The following is a 19,113-nucleotide window of genomic DNA, read 5'->3' as shown; positions in this document are numbered from 1 at the left end:
TAATAAGCGAAAGAATGGTTGTGTATTTGTAATATAATTCTGAAATTAAAGAAATTGATTTATGACATCGATGCCGATCTATGAAGTTAGTAATTATAAATAGTGAACAAATAAAATGTCATCACCAATAACAAGAAAAGATTTTTGATCATTGTCCTTGAACGCTCGTGTTATATCTCACAGTTACATTGACCCAATTTTATTTGTTGTGACTATTTCAGTAAATTTATTTGTTATTCTTTAAAATTATATCATGTAAGGATTTTTTTAAATGCAACAAAACAATGAACTAAATATATGTGTGGCCAATTTATTATTCACAATGTTTTTTAGCAGCGATTGTCGCTTAAAACCATGTCAATCAGGTCATAAAAATAAATATAATAAAAATTAAAAATGACAAAATTAAAAAAATATATATATTATATTATTCAGCCCACTATAAAAATAATTGTCCAAATAGTTATAACTTGCCAATAACCTTTATACAAAGTTCTTAATTATCAACAATAAGAAGCTGTTCCTGGTCTATTGAGCTTTGGTCAGATGAGTGTTCGGATATCTTCGCTGCGATCCAATTCTTAAAGGAGTAGACTCGTGTGTAGACGTCAGGGTACCCCCTGGCGCACGGCATACCCCAGGATACGATGCCAACCACCTCACCATCAGACACCAGAGGACCGCCGGAATCACCCTGATAACAAACATAGTAATTCACTTCCCGTAACGTCCATAAATCTAGTGATCTGAGTTAAAAGCCCACGTTCACAATGCTCAAACATAAAAACATTTGTTCTTCCAGACTTAAAGACACACGTGACTTTATATTAAACACTTACGTGGCAAGCTCCTTCTCCTTTCTTTGTTAGAGAGCAAATCTGAGTGTCGTAAACTGGATTTATGTTATTGTATATTCTCTGACACTCCTCCACGCTAAGTGATACCAGATTGATCACTTGGAGCTGGACTGGTAACACACCTGGATACTGAAATCACAAAGAAAGTATGTATAACCAACATCCAAAATAATTAAAACATCTAATGCAAGAATAAGCAGGTAAAGACCAAGAAAATGCTTCGATTTACATTAAAGAACAAGAGGGTTTTATACCTCTTACCTCTAATATATCTATCGTCTAATTTCGCTTATTTTCACCTGTCATCATCAAGAACTAGACCAATTTTGAAGAGCTAGTATTCTTTCCAGGTGTATCATAAGAGTTTCGGATGTACTAACAATTAGTATATCTCACTTTATACTTACGGACAATCTTCCCCATCCACTTAGCAGCAAGTCAGAGCCAGCACTCGTATCTTTATAAGCAAGGTGTATTGGTTGCACGCGGTCTCCAAACTCAATGTCACTTGATACTTTAACAACACTAACGTCGTTATAGATCAGATTACTGTTGTACTGCTCGTGAATAATGATAGTTTCAACTGTATAACGGTCTCCTCCAGCGAGTAGACTGTTAGTACCAACTACTACTATCATCGTACGATTGGTTTTTCTGTAATGAATAATTTTATGAGAAAAGTGGCAAAGAAACGATTTATGACTAACATTTTCCAGAGCCAAAAATGCGTAAAACTTAAAGGCAAAAGGTAAGTGTGAAACTGGAAAGAAGCAAATAGAATGAACATTAATAGTTAAAAAGCCAAATTTCGATATTAGTTGTAAGAATCAAAAAGAATCCAGTGGCTTTAGAACTTTATATAAATCGAACTTTCTGATTTTCTTAAACCTAAGAAACGAGGTCCGTCAAAATATCAAACAGCTGCTATTAATAGAAGTAAAAAAAGAAAAAGTTGCAGCTGATTGCCACTCTGATGATAGTCTTGGTCGATTAGTGACTTACCCGACAGTACAATGAGCAGCTGTAAGTATCCATCGTTGGCTTATAATTGAGCCACCGCAGAAGTGAGAATTGTAGTTACTCCTTAAGGATGCCTGGTAAGGTATACCACTTTCTGGAGCATCCTCACCGCCCACGATTCGCGGATCACTTTTGAAAAGATCAAATTCGCCGACGGGAAGTATGTAACCTAGTAATGTAAAATTTAATTTTACAGAAGAGTTTTTCGAACGACAAAGTTTAGGAAGATAATAAGTAAGGGATTTTAAAACGCTTTTTATTAATATAGCAGTTGCTCACAACTTCGTTGGCGCGGAATTAAACAAAAACAGTAAGAAATATAGTGAAAGAATTTTTCAGAGAAAAATCGGTTCAGTAATTTCGGAGCCTGTTCTATGAAAACAATCGAATCTTTGTAATATAAATACAGAAAAATTATGACTCAACATGGAATAAGAGTTCAAATCGGTTCAGTAGTTTCGGACCCCATTTGATGTTAAGAAACAAACAATCCAATCTTTATCATTCACGTTTGCGCTGAACAAAAATTGCTAAAATACTCTACTTAAAATCAGCTATCAGTGATTCTAGGAATAGTTTCATCCCAGGTTATAAATTAATAGGGAACTTACCTTGAATACCACACGTAAAACATATTAGAAAAAATAAAGTCAATCTAAGCATTATGATAATAAATTATTATTAAATGGTTAATTTAGAAAGGAATTACTCCTTACGCAATACCGTCTCGAATCGAATGGTTACCCATTTATATAGTCTAAAATTTTAAGTGGCCACTTTAATGTTATTTATCTGTGAGACACACTTTAAAGTTTGAACACGTTTCAAAACTCACTTCAAGATACAATTAATATTATATCAGAGAAGTTTGCACATTGGTGACAAAATATTTACTTAATAAATACAATTTTACCGGATCATGTAGATCTGTTTGTCAAATGCTATTCGCCATTTGTATAGTAGTAGGTTTATCAGTATAATAAATATAAATTCAAACATATTGTTGGAACGAAGTTCCTTATCGCGCGTTGTGAAAGGGGGCTAGACGGAAAAAATTCTTACGAAAAGTTGTCACGACACTTTTTGCTATAGACGAATGAGCGCTACTTCACCATGGCAACGACGTGACAATATATAACGAAAATTCATAGAAATGAAATGTACTTCTTGTGAAGACTTAAGTTTTTTATTCATAGAATAAACATTGGTTCCTTCACTAATTAATCGAAAGGAACTTCGTTCCATCCGGGTGTCCCTTGACACCTCTCAAGTTTTTTTTTTTATTTATAAAATTCAAACTTTGAACCTTGTCATATAACTCTGTCAAAGGTAAACTTTATCCACAAAAAAAAATTATGTATAGTAGTACATACTATGTGTTATTTAAGACTATGTTCTATATCTGTGCCAAATTACAATAAGATATGTGAAAACCTTTGCAAATATAATTATGAAAAAATGTTAATGAAACGTGTTAAACGGGAACCATAAATATTTCCGGGATCTTAAGTACCCTATTTGTTCTTTCAGACTGTGTTCTACATCTTTACAAAATTTCATCGAGGTACGTTGAGCCATTCTAGAAATAACTAGTAATAAACGTCCTTTTTTATATTGAATCTAGCTTGACCACGATCCCACCTGATGAAGTGATGATGTGGTCTAAAGGTTTATAAATGCCTATTCACTCTACTCTTGAAGGCCCCCACGTCGTACGTCCATCGACGAATTTTAAAATCATTTAAACAATTATTTTTTTTTGTGAAAACAATAACATGTTGCGTTCACTGAAATGAGTTAAATTCTTGAAATGACATTGTTGTCATTATCCTTTTTTTGTATTTCATCGGATTCATCTCTTTACATACATAAATTAAATTATATATTAAACATTGTAAATATATATAGTCGGGGACGTTTATTTCCTACCCATCGATAGACTTCGATAGACATGTGTAACACAACACATACATGTTAAATTATAGTTCGACATTCAATTATGAGTGGGAAGCTAATTTAATTCTTTAACTGTGCATAATTCAAATAAAAGATTATTTAATCGCACGCGCAGCTATTGTGATCAGTAAACACACAACATTGACATACAAAGCTTAATTAAAAATTATAATCCGACATCTTATCGCCGCTACTGATATTGAAACAAGACTACTATCAATTGTCACTTATCTAATGTTCAAGTGGCTATTACTAGCATTGCGTATTTACTTTATAGTGAGTGTCATCGTAAATCCCCCGAATAATAAGTTATTGGCCGTTAATTGAAACATTTATTGGTATATACAATTCTAGGTAATCAAATAGATTTGATCTTGGAGTAAAATCTCCACTTAGTTCTCCGGATCAAACTAGCATTTATCTTTTCATTCGTCACTCTTTTCTAAATCACGTCAGCTTTCACGCGACCCATTCGTCTCATACTATGACTACTCCCACCAATGTACCCCACCACATTCCTTAAAGTTCTCCTTGCTGTTGCAATTTGTAGCTTTTCACATTCGATTCTCACCTCATCCTAACATGCTCATACCAAGCCTTTTGCTTTTTAATTTTTTCTACAATCATAAGAATCAAAATATTACACAGACTATGAGGAAACATTATGGAAAAAAATAAATGGTACAATCTGAAAGAAATCTCTATTAAATTAGGAGATATTTATTTTATTTGAGTTGAATAAAATCAAATCTTACGCATAAAAATACGATGTAAATGAGTATGTTTTTATAACAAGAACTTTTTACCGCAACGAGGTACTAACATTTAGAAAAAAACTGTCTGGCTAGAAGAATTTACTCAGGGCTGCTACCTGTCAGGTTTACATGCTGTACATTCGGACTACGGTTTTGTCATCGATGTCCTTAGGTCAAAATGGGTGGTTAGAAACAAATCACTGCATGTTCTTTTTTTGTCGTCTTCGTTAATGTTCGCAGTATTCGGTTTTGATTTTACGTTTAAGGTTGGCAACCCTTAATATATTTAAACCAGACTTTGTATTTTCAAATACTTGAATATAAAATGTAACGAAAATATCATCGTAAAGTCCAATCGTCCAGAAAATGTGTGGGAACGAATTGGAAATAGCAACGCTTTAAAGTCAACGACCGGTCATTTATAGTGCAATATGTAGCTTCTTCATCTAATACGCTCTATCTACCCGACTTCGTTTGGATTCCTTTATTTTTATTTTAATAAGAGATTACATAATTTTTAGCACAGATATTATGGTCAGATATGTTTATTTCCCTTTACAATAGTCATACTACACGGCAATTAAAAATTAATTAATGCTTACCCTAGATTTTTTAAGTACTCTGGTAAATTTGAGAATAAAATGTAGGTTTAATTTAAAGTTCCCACTGCCGAAAGACATAAGATAAACATACCGTTCTTTGAAGTTTTTTTTTTCAAAATTAATGAGAGGACTGTAACCAACGGTCACTGTATTTTATCTTATTATAAACGCTGAAACATTAAGATTAATTCTGAGTATAATACAATTTAGTCTAAGTCTAGACTAAACGTATTAAAGCCAGCACTAACACGCTATAACCTGACACATATTTAACCACTGAAACACAATTGTCTCGACATTTTAACTTTATAGAATTTGTTCAAATGTAATGGCGCAGAATATTACAATGATGCCCAGAATTTATTGTAATATTTAAGTACTAGAAAATACACTTAACTTACAGAAACCTAACCTCAAACCTTACAAACGAGATTCCTACATTCGAGTTACGTACTATAATGTTATATATTACGTTGGACATTAAATATTTATTGAGGAATATGATTTTAATCAATATTAAATCATATTCTACTGTTGACTGATATAGACATCATCTTACTAATATTATATATGCGAATGTTCAAATAGATGGATGGATGTTTCTTAGAAGGTATTTCCAAAACTGCTCATCGATGAAATTTGACACAGATGTAGAACATAGTCTGGAAGAAAACATAGGCTATTAATTTATAAGTATTTTTTTAATTCCGCGCGGACGAAGCCACGGGCGACAGCTAGCATTTTATAAGTTTGTATAATTTAAGGTTTGATGTTCCAAGTTAAAAGTTACAGTTTTTTCACTATATCTACTCCTCGGCTTTATTCATAATCAGCTAGGGGTTTTTAATCAGACTTTTATATTGTAAAAGGCAACTTTAATCAATATTAAATAATCCTGATAACAACACATTTGATTGGATAATGGTAAATTTTAAAACCATAAATATAGCGCTGTAACGCGCGATTTATAATTGCTTCTTCTAAAGTAAAATTGATTATTATGAGAAATCCGTAAAAGACAGATCGTAGATACACCCGTCAGTCAGCAATAGCATATCTCTATATGCTGTCGCCAACTTTTTTAAAGCCTGATGCGACGACCTTACGTAAATGATATGTACCGATATGTAAGTAAATAAATTGTAACACAATGTTCAGAAAAATAACATTTTAAAACTAATTCGGTTTTAGTAAAATTTTGACATGATTCTAGCATAATAATCAATTAAAATCTGGTCACTCTGATCCTAGGCAAAAAACAGTCAATCAGTGTAAACACTGAAACCTAAAAATCTTATGGCTAAAGGACACCGATATCCAATGCCTTAATAAATTAAAAAAAAAAGTCTTATCTGATAAGAAGAAGAAATGACATAACATGTCATTTGAATGTTATTGCTCAAAAATACTTTATATTGAATTAAATAAAACATTAAAATCTAAAAAAAAATCTTATAATGGTATCTGGAATTGTATCTGGCAGGTTAGCCCTAGTTACAGGTAAAAACAACATATTGTTAATTTGTAGACTTTAGGTTTAAAGTAACTTTAAACTTTGATATTAAGTAATAAAACAATAAATTTAGACCAAATGCTTTAGTTTTAGTCAGTAAAAATCATATAATGTTAAAAAAACTTTGACCATAATTTTATTTGCTAATGCTTTTATTTTTTTTAAAATAAATAGGTGCAGGGTCCGGTATAGGCAGAGCCGCCTGTCAAGTTCTTTCTCGTGAAGGAGCCACTGTTATAGCAGCGGATAAGAATTATGAAGCCGCATTGGAAACTATAAAGAAACATAGTGCCTTAGCTTCAGGATCAAATGGTACCTACTCTTTTCTTTTTAATCTACAACATTAGTAATTTTATTTTATGTTTTGGCTTTAAGAAATATTGATAGATAAAAGAGTATTGTTCTGTGAAATAGTACTTAAAATAATATTGAGTACTAATAACTTCTATCCTTTTCCTATCTCTTCTCTTTAATATATAGAAACTGTTAATATCTTTTATATTAATAGCCATTCAATTTATTACTCTTTTAAAAAATGTTAAGTTGACCAATTAAAATTCAAAAATGTTAGTTCAACTTCATTTGAACCAACATTCTCTAAATGCTAAATAAAATAAAAATGAATTACATATTTAAAAATTAAATGACTTTACAGCTGTGGGTGATCATTGTGCCGTAGAATTGGATGTCTCAAGTACAAAATCTATATCTGAACTTCTTAGCAAATTGCAACGACAATATAAAGCTCCTCCAACTATTATAATTAACTCAGCAGGCATTACAAGAGATAATTGGATGCTGAAATTATCTGAAGATGACTTTGATAGTGTACAAGATGTTAATTTAAAGGTAATGTACACTCAGGGCCATTAACAGTGTTTCACTTACAGAAAAATTACCTTGTTCCTTGCAGTAAAACAAACTCTAAATTTTTGTGTCTTGAATTTTAATGTATTATTTCAGGGCACATTCCTCATTATGCAAACATTTGCTAAAGCACTGACGGAGGCTTCTCTACCTGGATCTATTGTAAATATTTCTAGTATTGTTGCTAAATATGGAAATGTTGGTAAGTTGAACTTCTTGAATCATTCACATAATTATGAAACAGTTAAAAAATTGTTGATTTATATTTGTTAACTCATCTATATTTTTCTAGCAAATAGATTGTATTCAATACACATGGGTTTTTTTCTATATTACTTAATTTTCTTTTACAGGACAAACAAACTATACAGCTAGCAAAGCGGGTGTCATTGGAATGACTAAATCTGCCGCAAAAGAGTTAGGAAAATTTAATATAAGGTAAATAAAATAGCGTCGGTGGCTCAGGGGTTAAGCACTTGATTTGCAATCTGCAGGTCCTGGGTTCGAATCCCGCCATGTACCAATGTGTTTTTTCGATTTTCGATTTATATATATACATTTATCCGACGTTCTTACGGTGAAGGAAAACATCGTGATGCAACCTGCACATATCTGAGAAGAAATTCAATGATATGTGTGAAGTCAACCAACCCGCACTGGACCAGCGTGGTTGACTATGACCTAGTCACCCCTAACTTGGGGTAGGCTCTGAGCCCCTCAGTGGGGAAGTATAGTGAGCTGATGATGAAATAAAATATCAAAATTACTGTCAACAACTTTGTCGTCAGCTCAGAACCTACCCAATTCAGGGGTGACTAGACAGCCATGATGGCCCAGTGCTGGTTGGTTGACTTCATACATATTTTTAAATTTCTCCACAGATATATGGAGATTGCATCATCAAGACATCGTTTTCATTCAGAGTAATACCGTCAGATAAATTTAGTGTTGAAAATCGAAAAGTACATTGGCCATGGTCTTGCCCGGTCAAACGCTAAACAGCGTCACCACACTCTTAACAACTTTGTAATACACAAAAATTATATTTATTATTCAATTAATTTATTTTCAGAGTAAATGCCATTTTGCCCGGTTTTATAGACACACCAATGGTTGGTACAATTCCAGACAAAGTTAAGGAGAATTTTCTTAAAATGATACCATTAGGAAGATTAGGAGATCCTATTGGTAGGTATTCGTAGCTATTATACAATATTGTTTAGTAATTAGCAAAGGTGGGCATTAATTCGTTAATCATTAATTAAAAAAGTTAACATTTCGCTTAACTTTTAAATTAACTTCAAAAAGTGTTAACGCTTTTGTTAACTTCTGTTAAACTCAACTTCCGTTAATCATTACATTAGAAACTTGGAGACGTAATGTCATTTTATTTCAATAACGCGCCACGCCACGCTCGTAAGTTTAGCTATGTTGGGCGGCTGTCAGCGAGTCGAATGGTGAACGAACGAGTTGATAATGGATATATGTAAAGTTCGCGTGTAAGTGTGATGAATCAGAGCGTCCGGGAAAGACCGGAATAACAGAACAAAATCAAAAGAAGGTTCGAAAACACTTAACACTTTGTTGACCGGTCCTGTTTTACCTATTTCTCTCAGCCCCAAAAGCAGTATAATTTTAGTATGGTTAACTTTTAAAGATTGACTTTAACTTGCGTTAAATTTTCAAGAATTTAACGCTTTAACGATTAACGATGTTAACTTTTTAATTAACGAATCAACGATTAACGAAGTTAACTTCGATTAACTGTGCCCACCTGTGGTAATTAGCCATGTTAACTTAGAAATTGGAAGGTCTGGTATGTCATTTATCTACCTGTCCTTTTGCCAGCCGTCGTAATATGAATTCACTCCCTTCTTACTATTATTTATACATGCTTATTACTATTTTTCCATATATTAACAGTTGTAGACATCAGCAACATCTGTTGCATGAATGGAACGACTCGCCCGGTGCAATACCACAACCTCACAGGATACGGGCTAAAAGAGGAAAAAATTTCGGTCTTGTAGCCAAATTCAATTTCTTTTGTCTTTATTTTTTAATTTAATAATATTTTTAATTCAATTTACAGAAATAGCAGAAGTAATAACGTTCCTTTCCTCCGATAAGAGTTCGTTTGTCACAGGCGCAACTGTCGACGTTACCGGAGGATTTTAGCCTTCATTTTTAATTATAAATATTTTTTAATATTCTTCCTAAGTAAAGAAATAAATAAATTGTATGGTTAGGTTTAAATTTTTATATGTTTGTATACATTGGGTTAACTTGGTGCTTAATTATAATGAACTAGTCCTAAGAGTACAGTGGAACATTTACAATGAAACCTGTGATATATAAAAAACTGCTAACATAGAAATATGTTCACTTTAGATCTATGTTAATACAAGATAGTACAATTGTGAGAATCAAATTTCAAAACCTATTGTTTTCATGGATGTAGAAATTTTTATATACATATAATTATAGAATATTTTTACACGTCAATATACAAATGTCAAAAAAGTTATATTTTTTTATATTAAATAATATAAATTAGGATATTATATGTTTCTTTTTTTATTTATACAACCCTAAGATATAATTTTTTTTATAAAATAGTCATCACTTATCATCAGTGTTTTGAGTGTAATCGTGATATTTTTTAAACTAATGTCCATATTTTATACTGTAAAAGGCAACATTAAATTATCCTGATAAAAACTCATTAGATTAGATAACGATAAATGTTAAAATCATAAAAATAGCGCCGTAACGCGCGATTTATAATTGCTTTTTCCAAAGCAAAATTGACTATAATGAGAAATCCGCAAAAGATAGAATGTAGATAAACTGTAGAGATATGCTATCGCTGACTTTTTTTTATAGCCTGGTGCGGCGACACTACGTGTGTGGGCTGTGGGATAAGGACAGATGATATATAATTAAATAAATTGTAATGTAATGTTTTAAAAAATTACATTTTTAAACTAAAGAGGTTTTAGTACAATATAGACGAGATTATAGCAGAATAATCAATTAAAATGTGGTCACTCTGATTCTAGGCAAAAAAAAGTCAAACAGTGTGAAGCCCCGTTTACATTAGGCCAGCTCTGTAGGCCAGTCGCGCAAGCCTCTCATGGAAGGTTTTAGTCGTTGGTGTCCACATTACGCCAGTCGAGTCTGAGGCATGACTTTTTAAAAATTACAGGGACATTGTTGTTAAGAAAAAAATTTAATACACTACATAAGCGCAAGCCTTCAATTCAAATACTACAGGAAATTGTGAAAGAAATTAATAATCAGTTAAATAAAAAAAACTTTGGGTCAGAAAATGGATTAGTGAAGGAGATGAGAAGAGGGAGGTCGGCTCTACTATTACAGCAACTCAAGGCAAAAGATCCGGGGAGAATAAATTAGCGACAAAAATACATTTTATAACTTCAAAAAGCAATTTTAGTTACTATTCTATCAATACGCACAGCTTTTTCCATCCGTAGTTGCATTACGGCTTTATTACATTAATATTTAATTCCGTCACAGTCTTAACATAGTACATTTTTATTGAAAATGACAAAAAATTAGGGTATGTTCCGATATACACTGCGAGCACTGCACAGTGCTATCACTGTAGAAAAATTCGTTCCGTTATGGACTGCCAGTATACTGCCGCAGTACCCTAGGGAAATATATGACGTCATAAATCGCCGCCATATTCTACTGTGAGCACTGGCGTTTTCGAGGTAAGGTACTCGCAGTACTTTGATCACGTGATCAGTCAAAACCACCCGAGTGCCTGACATCTTATAAACAAAGCTACAGTTTAATCAGAAAATGTTAAAGTTCTGTAATTAGTTTGGATTAATAAATAAAACAATGGAAGAATTGCAAAAATTAACCTTATTAGACTGTGTTGATAATGAAAAACATATACTTTTTTATGAAAAAGTACTTATTTTTATTACATTGTAATTCAATTTATAATTAATATTAATTAAAATATTTTTAATTTGACAGTTCTCCAAAACAGTTTTTTTTTAATGTACTAGAAAACTTGAATACACTCATTTGAATGTCGCGTCAAAAAATGCGGCTGACAGTATACGATATTGCGTTCCGTTTTAAATCGTAACCAGTATAACTGGCTATAAAAGAACGGCTTCACAGTATACTGAATTGACGTCACACTCTACAGTGGTCGCAGTGCATATCGGAACACACCCTTAATAACATTGACAGATTAAACAGTCTAGTTATACTAACAACTTGTGGTACCTATACAAATGTTCTATCAGAACTAGACTGGCCTGTCTCACATCGTCTACACTATGCCAGTTGCGGCGGAATTGCCGAACTGGCCTGAAAATTAGTACGCCATTCCAGCTATCGATCAGACTGGCTTATTGGCTTCCATGGGTGTCCACATTAGGCCAGTTGTATGTCAGCGCCGATTTTGAGCGTCACTGGCATAGTGTGGACGGGGCATAAACAGTAAAACCTGAAAATCGTATCTGATAAGAAATTACATAAAATGTCATTTGAATGTTGCTGCTCAAAAATGCTTTATATTGAATTGAAAAAATCATTAAAAACTAAAAAAATCTAACTGAATTGTTAATAATGGTATCTGGAATTGTATCTGGCAGGTTAGCCCTAGTTACAGGTATAAACAACATATTGTTCATTTGTAGAGATTAAGTTTAAAGTAACTTTGGACTTTGATATCAAGCAATAAAACAATAAATTTAGACCAAATGCTGTTGAGTTTCAGTCAGTAACAATCATATAATGATTTTGAAATTCATAAAAAAACTTTGACCATAATTTTATTTGCTAATGCTTTTATTTTTTTTTTTTAAATAAATAGGTGCAGGGTCCGGTATAGGCAGAGCCGCCTGTCAAGTTCTTTCTCGTGAAGGAGCTACTGTTATAGCTGCGGATAAGAACTATGAAGCCGCATTGGAAACTATAAAGAAACATAGTGCCTTAGCTTCAGGATCAAATGGTACCTACTATTTCCTTTTTAATCTACAACATTAGTAATTTTATTTGGTGTTTTGGCCTTTAGAAAAATTGATAAAGATAACAGAGTATTATTTTGTTGAAAATTACTTATTTAAAAATTAAATGACTTTACAGCAGTGGGTGATCATAGTGCCGTAGAATTGGATGTCTCAAGTTCAAAATCAATATCTGAACTTCTTAGCAAACTGCAACGACAATATAAAGCTCCTCCAACTATTATAATTAACTCAGCAGGCATATCAAGAGATAATTGGATGCTGAAATTATCTGAAGATGACTTTGATAGAGTACTAGATGTTAATTTAAAGGTAATGAATACTCAGGGCCGTTTACAGACAAAATTACCTTGTTCCTTGCAATGAGAGGAACTCCACCCCTTACAAGAGCAGTGAGTTGCACAAACAATTGCATAACAATAAAAAGCAATTGTTGTATACCATTGACTGACCATTTTTTGTGCAGACATTTAAATGCTACATTGTATTATATAATTTTACCGCACTGTAGTCTGAATGCTTGCCAAACATTCAAACAACTGTTACTTTTAAGGTGGCATTACCAAAATAATTTTGAAAATTCTTAGATTGTTTAGTGTCAATTACATTTTATATGTACGAATTGTTATCTTGGATTAATATTTTCCGAAATAATTATGCAAAATGGTGTTTAATACAGCATTAGTTGGAGACTAGCACATATTTTGTGATCATTTTCTTTTTATATTTGTTGTCATAGTACCATAAACTGGGTTAAAGGTAGTGTTCATTTGAAACATTGATTTTTTTTTTTTGAATTCTAATGTATTATTTCAGGGCACATTCCTCATTATGCAAACATTTGCTAAAGCACTGACGGAGGCTTCTCTACCTGGATCTATTGTAAATATTTCTAGTATTGTTGCTAAATATGGAAATATAGGTAAATTCAACTTCTTAAATTGATATCATTATGAAAGTTTAAAGATTAAATACATATATTTTATAATTTTCTTTTACAGGAACAAGTAACTATACAGCTAGCAAAGCAGGTGTTATTGGAATGACTAAATCTGCTGCTAAAGAGTTAGGAAAATTTAATATAAGGTAAATAAAATATCAAAATTACTATCAACAATTTGTAACTTTCTTGTTTATGTAGGTTGTCCGTTGGGAGCGGACAATGACTCTCGCTTATCCAGGTTCTACTGTATTATATTTATTGTTCAATTAATTTATTTTCAGAGTAAATGCAATTTTACCTGGTTATATAGACACACCAATGGCTGCTACAATTCCAGACAAAGTTATGAAGAATTTTCTCAAAAGGACACCATTAGGAAGATTAGGAGACCCTATTGGTAGGTATTTGTAGCTATTAGCCATGCTTAGCATGTTAACTTAGAAATTAGTAGGTCTGGTAAGCGTGCCCGTAGCCCCGTCACCATGCGCAGGAGGAACAGAGGTGGTTTAGTGGGTATGCTCCCATTAGGGGAGAAAATCTCACATAACTCCATGTCCCCCCGGGTCACGGCGTATGCTTAAAGCATCCCCTCTTTAAAAAAAAAGGTCTGGTATGTCATTTATCTACCTGTCCTTTTGCCAGCCGTCGTAATATGAATTCACTCCCTTCTTACTATTATCTATACATGCTTACTACTATTTTTACATATATTAACAGTTGTAGCAACAACATCTGTTGCATAAAAGGAACGGCTCGCCCGGTGCAATACCACAACCTCACAGGAGACGGGCATCAAGTGAAAGCTATTTGCCGTTTCGTCTTAGTATTGTGGAAAAATCTTCAGTCTTTGTTGTAGTCAAGTTTGATTGCATTTATTTTCAATTTAATAATATTTTAATTCGATTTACAGAAATAGCAGAAGTAATAACGTTCCTTTCCTCCGATAAGAGTTCGTTTGTCACAGGCGCAACTGTCGACGTTACCGGAGGATTTTAGCCTTCATTTTTAATTATAAATATTTTTTAATATTCTTCCTAAGTAAAGAAATAAATAAATTGTATGGTTAGGTTTAAATTTTTATATGTTTGTATACATTGGGTTAACTTGGTGCTTAATTATAATGAACTAGTCCTAAGAGTACAGTGGAACATTTACAATGAAACCTGTGATATATAAAAAACTGCTAACATAGAAATATGTTCACTTTAGATCTATGTTAATACAAGATAGTACAATTGTGAGAATCAAATTTCAAAACCTATTGTTTTCATGGATGTAGAAATTTTTATATACATATAATTATAGAATATTTTTACACGTCAATATACAAATGTCAAAAAAGTTATATTTTTTTATATTAAATAATATAAATTAGGATATTATATGTTTCTTTTTTATTTATACAACCCTAAGATATAAATTGTATTATTTTTTTTATAAAATCGTCATCACTTATCATCGTTATTTTTAATTCCTAAGTTTTGGATTATCTTTCATAAATATATGACAAAAAACAAATGTTAATTTCAAAATCTTTATTTCAGGTACGAGATTTCTTGTCTTTTAGTTTATTCTTTTTTAATTCAGATTTATTCTTTTGGCGCTTATCTCTCATAAATGTTCTATATTCAGATTTTCTCTTATCTTCTATTATCTCCTTGTATTTCTTCTTATTGTACTTCTGGAACTCTGCGTCTGCTAATAATTCTTCTACCATAGTTCTCTTTCTTTGTTTTCTTGTCATACGCTCATTGACATGGTCTAAAGCAGAATCTTCAATTCTACCAACCTGAAATATATCATACAAGTTTGATGTTTACAAAATTATATAAAAAAAAATATAATTTTTTTTTTCTTTTATCTTATAATTTATTATCAATTTTACACAATTTAACTTTCTTATTACACACTCAAATTTTTAAAAATCTCGAAAGTTACAATAAAATATTCTCGCATTATATATCATCAGCTCACTATAAATCCCCACTGAGGGGCTTCGAGCCTAAGTTAGGGGGGTCTAGGCCATAGTCAAACATTTTTTAATTTCTTCTCAGATATGCGCAATTTGCATGACAATATCCTTCTCTGTAAGAATGTTGGATATTCTTGCATACTACTTATTAAATAAAATAAAATTATGACTTACCTGGAAATATTTTGGAAGCACTTCCATATCATTTTTCTTGTAAAAGTGTTTTGGATCCATGACAGATCTCATTTTGAGAACTTGCAAGTCATTCTTCAAGTCTTCATTCATTTCAGGTGCTTTCATGTTGAACCATCTTGGTCCCTTGGTCTTTTCTCGTTGTTTCTGGAAATAGGTTAACATGAAAAATTATTATACTCCTAGGAATACTCAACATATTTCATTACATTATAATTTTTTTTTAGAAAGAACAAGTCAGGAATTTAGTAATCCTTGAACAACTAATGTAGTTATAGGTGCATTTATATTTTTTTAGCCTTGTCATATTTATTTAAGAGTTTTTAAGCACTTACCTTTCTCTGTGCTCTTAATTTTTTATCGCTGATATCATATCTTGGCAAACGATGTGCCTTCTCTATTCCTGGCTGCAATACAGATTTCTGCATTTCTTTGTCAACATCAACGGATCCTAGATTAGATTTTAGTTTGCCAGTTTCAATGTCCAATTGTTCAAAATGAAATTTTTTATTTCTTTTCTCTTTTTGCATAATTATTGATCTGTTCCATCCCATTTCATTGAAGAATTCTTCAAAAATATTGTCTATTTTAAGGCCTGTCAACTTATTTTGTACTTCTTCTTCCTCTGTTTCTAGCTTATCTAATTCTTCACGTTTCTTTTCAAACAAACTTAGAATATCTTCAGTTCTATTCTCTGTGTCTGTAAATACAAATCGTTTTAATAAAGATATAAAAGTTTAATTAAACTCTATCTTTAATGTATTACGAAAACCATGAAAATATTAGCATTTCAAAATAAAATAGAAAAGCGAATGTTAAGATTAATTAGGTTAACAAAAGCGACTGTCCTGCTCATAAAGGGAGGGATTACGCATGATAAGGTTTAGAAGAAAAAATCCTGGTGTGAAAACACACGTAAATTGGTATAAGAGCAAGAAGACTACGAGATAATCTAAATAGAAAGTAATGATTTACTAACCTACAAAAAGTTTATCTTCTTGGTTCAATAATTCTGTTTTTACTTGGAGACCATCATCCCCGACCGTGTCAATAATGAAGTCCATGTTAATATGTAATTTAACACAACTCCGGTGTGAGCAATTCTAAACTAAAACATTATTATCAAGTACCATGTGGACCATAATCGTTGTATTGTGATAAGAAAAATCAATTTGATTGTTTGACAGTTAGTTGACAGATGATAATGGTGACGTCAAAGTAATTTTTTTTTATTAATATTTTCTGACCTTGATACTAATCCTTTTGGCCGGTCAACGTAAATCATATTCTTTATTGCCAGCTTTTGCAATTTTTTCAATAATTATGAAAAAAAGTAAGAAATTATAGAAATTGTAGTTAAGTAATTGAAAATTTATATTCAAAGTAAAAAAAGGCGCGTCATCGCATCGTAACATCAATCTAATGTATGTACATGGATGGTTTCACTTCTCGAATTCTTCGAACTTGTCGTCGTGTTAATTGTTAAAAGAAGAAAAATGGTTGTGAGTGATAATGATGAAGGCGAACATGAGTCTACTCCGATCTTGTCTCATGATCAGAACTTATCAGCGGTTAATGATTTAAGATGCTATGTATCTTCTTTAAATAAAAGCAAAGATCCAAAAGTTAAATTATATTGAAAACCTTGTATTTAATAAAGCATCTAAATCTTTGTCAAACCAAAACAAAAATCATTACTTTAAATAACATAATTTATACATTTGAAAATTAATAAATCAATACCAATTTAGAACATAATTGTGCATACGTAATAAAAGTATGTTTTATTTACCGTATTCCATATAGTACAATTTTAACTTAAGACACATTTTAGTAAGTCCCTTTGAAATTGTAAGTTGTTTTACTGTAATTATAATATGTTGTAATATCAGCTTGATTATAGACATTACGCACCAAGCATGTTTGCCAATCTTTATTAAAACATTCACATTTAACTCCTGAAAATTATGTAGTGGTAGTAGAAATAAAATAATGCTAAATGTATAAAAATATTTATTCTTAAAATTATGCCTTACAAGTAACAAACATTGTCAGACTCATTTAAATCAAAGATTGCAATCATTCTTTTTTATTAAATTAATACAAAATGTGTCCCATAAATAGTTCTAAAAGTGCTCCGTGAAGTAATAATTTCCAACATTAACAATCCAACAAAGTTTTACAGATCTTGTTAATAGTTACTAAACATACAGTTATCTATGAACTGGTTATGTAAAATCAATTGGTTTGAATAAAATCCACAACTTTTCAAATGCAACTTGGTATTGCTGTACTAAATCTTTCTGTGAAGTCACTGTCACATCTTCCCAGTTACCAGACAAAGCTTGATTTGTCCAATTTAAGGACCCTGCCATTACATAAGGTGTGACAAGTTCGTCATCAGCTAATGTATCAATAAGACAGAACTTGTGATGCATTAAATTAGTAGACTTCAACCACCGCACTGGAACACCATGCTTTTCCAATTTTCTAGCACAAGATCCTGTACAGTATGCCATGTCTGCATCTATTATCAAACGAATTTTAATACCTCGATAATGCAATTTCATCAATATATTACTCACATCTGAATTTGTAATTATATACATGCAAATGTCTATATTATGTCGTGGTCCATTTAAATAATACAAGAAACGCTCCATGCTCGGAGTAACGACGCAGCGTGAATATTTACTCTTTTTAAGATCATGTGCTCCGTAAGAGAATATTATAACTTCGTTTATTTCTTTTCTATGTGAGTTCGCTTGCTTTTTTCTTCTTTGATAAAAGTTGTAAATAAGATGTGAAGCGAATGTCACTGAGGCTATACCTAAAAGAGTTCCAAAGATGACTTTGTAAGCCATGGTCTATATAGTGTTATCACTGTGTTAGATTAGACTAGTACATCTAGAACTTAAAATGAGTGTAAAAATATCAGAAATTAACAAAACAAATTACACCGGTTAAAATTTTCAAAATGTGAAGTATTTGCGGGCTGTCAATAATGAATGACATTGACATTTTTATCACCACATAGAGTAACGGCCAAAAAAGCATAAGGTCATGTTAAGAATCTCAGTTAATGTCAATCACATTTTAAAATTAACCGAGTCTAATATTTTATCACGAACAACTTTTATTACACCATCTGGCGGACATTTCCGTAATAATTAAATTTATTCACAAACAAAAGATAGGATTAACTTTACACCAAAAGATGCAACGGTCCACGGATGCAATGGCCTAATTACACACATTAGCTGAATCCTCATCTATTATCTACACCAGAAAACTTACTTAACTTTTCGATTGATTATCCACCTTTAATATAAATTGAAGGAAGATTTTTTACATTCAGTTGCTTCTTGGTCATCGATAAAGTTAGACGGAATATTCATCGTTAAAGATAATGTATAAA

At 31.8% G+C, this 19,113-nt stretch overlaps 5 protein-coding genes across 5 annotated transcripts; 2 read left to right on the top strand and 3 right to left on the bottom strand.

Moving 5' to 3' along the window:
* Positions 1-437: 437 nt before the first annotated feature.
* On the bottom strand, positions 438-2,606 carry LOC106719648 (chymotrypsin-2). The gene is made up of 5 exons (XM_014514032.2): positions 2,489-2,606; positions 1,860-2,046; positions 1,265-1,511; positions 840-986; positions 438-694 (listed from the first exon to the last, which is right to left on the bottom strand). Exons 1-5 carry the CDS (start codon positions 2,538-2,540, stop codon positions 497-499), a joined length of 831 nt encoding a protein of 276 aa, XP_014369518.2. The 5' UTR covers positions 2,541-2,606; the 3' UTR covers positions 438-496.
* Positions 2,607-6,559: 3,953 nt separating this feature from the next.
* Positions 6,560-10,022, top strand: LOC106719636 (estradiol 17-beta-dehydrogenase 8). The gene is made up of 7 exons (XM_014514012.2): positions 6,560-6,690; positions 6,878-7,015; positions 7,359-7,552; positions 7,667-7,772; positions 7,924-8,008; positions 8,643-8,758; positions 9,663-10,022. The coding sequence occupies exons 1-7, from the start codon at positions 6,648-6,650 to the stop codon at positions 9,746-9,748; spliced, it is 768 nt and encodes a 255-aa protein (XP_014369498.2). The 5' UTR covers positions 6,560-6,647; the 3' UTR covers positions 9,749-10,022.
* A 2,044-nt stretch (positions 10,023-12,066) lies between these two features.
* LOC106719635 (estradiol 17-beta-dehydrogenase 8) lies at positions 12,067-14,799 on the top strand. The gene is made up of 7 exons (XM_014514011.2): positions 12,067-12,230; positions 12,435-12,572; positions 12,707-12,900; positions 13,405-13,510; positions 13,590-13,674; positions 13,813-13,928; positions 14,442-14,799. The coding sequence occupies exons 1-7, from the start codon at positions 12,188-12,190 to the stop codon at positions 14,525-14,527; spliced, it is 768 nt and encodes a 255-aa protein (XP_014369497.2). The 5' UTR covers positions 12,067-12,187; the 3' UTR covers positions 14,528-14,799.
* A 272-nt stretch (positions 14,800-15,071) lies between these two features.
* On the bottom strand, positions 15,072-16,872 carry LOC106719671 (deoxynucleotidyltransferase terminal-interacting protein 2). Its single transcript, XM_014514064.2, has 4 exons — positions 16,675-16,872; positions 16,031-16,395; positions 15,678-15,842; positions 15,072-15,320 (listed from the first exon to the last, which is right to left on the bottom strand). The coding sequence occupies exons 1-4, from the start codon at positions 16,757-16,759 to the stop codon at positions 15,072-15,074; spliced, it is 864 nt and encodes a 287-aa protein (XP_014369550.2). The 5' UTR covers positions 16,760-16,872.
* A 938-nt stretch (positions 16,873-17,810) lies between these two features.
* Positions 17,811-18,873, bottom strand: LOC106719660 (mitochondrial cardiolipin hydrolase). Its single transcript, XM_014514053.2, has one exon. The coding sequence runs from the start codon at positions 18,557-18,559 to the stop codon at positions 17,924-17,926; it is 636 nt and encodes a 211-aa protein (XP_014369539.2). The 5' UTR covers positions 18,560-18,873; the 3' UTR covers positions 17,811-17,923.
* Between the last annotated feature and the right edge of the window lie 240 nt (positions 18,874-19,113).

This window comes from Papilio machaon, chromosome 3 (assembly GCF_912999745.1).
Source record: "Papilio machaon chromosome 3, ilPapMach1.1, whole genome shotgun sequence".
Lineage (NCBI taxonomy): Eukaryota > Metazoa > Arthropoda > Insecta > Lepidoptera > Papilionidae > Papilio > Papilio machaon.
This window is presented reverse-complemented; position numbering and strand designations above follow the sequence as displayed.

Excerpts from the sequence above, each read along its gene's own strand:
- LOC106719648 (XM_014514032.2), bottom strand. The coding sequence starts at position 2,540 with ATGCTTAGATTGACTTTATTTTTTCTAATATGTTTTACGTGTGGTATT. Across the intron at positions 2,047-2,488 it reads TTTTACGTGTGGTATTCAAG|GTTACATACTTCCCGTCGGC; the intron begins GTAAGTTCCCTA and ends TTACATTACTAG. Across the intron at positions 1,512-1,859 it reads GCTGCTCATTGTACTGTCGG|AAAAACCAATCGTACGATGA; the intron begins GTAAGTCACTAA and ends TATTCATTACAG.
- LOC106719636 (XM_014514012.2), top strand. The coding sequence starts at position 6,648 with ATGGTATCTGGAATTGTATCTGGCAGGTTAGCCCTAGTTACAG. Across the intron at positions 7,773-7,923 it reads TGCTAAATATGGAAATGTTG|GACAAACAAACTATACAGCT; the intron begins GTAAGTTGAACT and ends TTTCTTTTACAG. Across the intron at positions 8,759-9,662 it reads AAGATTAGGAGATCCTATTG|AAATAGCAGAAGTAATAACG; the intron begins GTAGGTATTCGT and ends TTCAATTTACAG.
- LOC106719635 (XM_014514011.2), top strand. The coding sequence starts at position 12,188 with ATGGTATCTGGAATTGTATCTGGCAGGTTAGCCCTAGTTACAG. Across the intron at positions 13,511-13,589 it reads TGCTAAATATGGAAATATAG|GAACAAGTAACTATACAGCT; the intron begins GTAAATTCAACT and ends TTTCTTTTACAG. Across the intron at positions 13,675-13,812 it reads TTAGGAAAATTTAATATAAG|AGTAAATGCAATTTTACCTG; the intron begins GTAAATAAAATA and ends ATTTATTTTCAG.
- LOC106719671 (XM_014514064.2), bottom strand. The coding sequence starts at position 16,759 with ATGGACTTCATTATTGACACGGTCGGGGATGATGGTCTCCAAGTAAAA. Across the intron at positions 16,396-16,674 it reads AGAAGATAAACTTTTTGTAG|ACACAGAGAATAGAACTGAA; the intron begins GTTAGTAAATCA and ends TTGTATTTACAG. Across the intron at positions 15,321-15,677 it reads TGCTTCCAAAATATTTCCAG|GTTGGTAGAATTGAAGATTC; the intron begins GTAAGTCATAAT and ends GATATATTTCAG.
- LOC106719660 (XM_014514053.2), bottom strand. The coding sequence starts at position 18,559 with ATGGCTTACAAAGTCATCTTTGGAACTCTTTTAGGTATAGCCTCAGTG.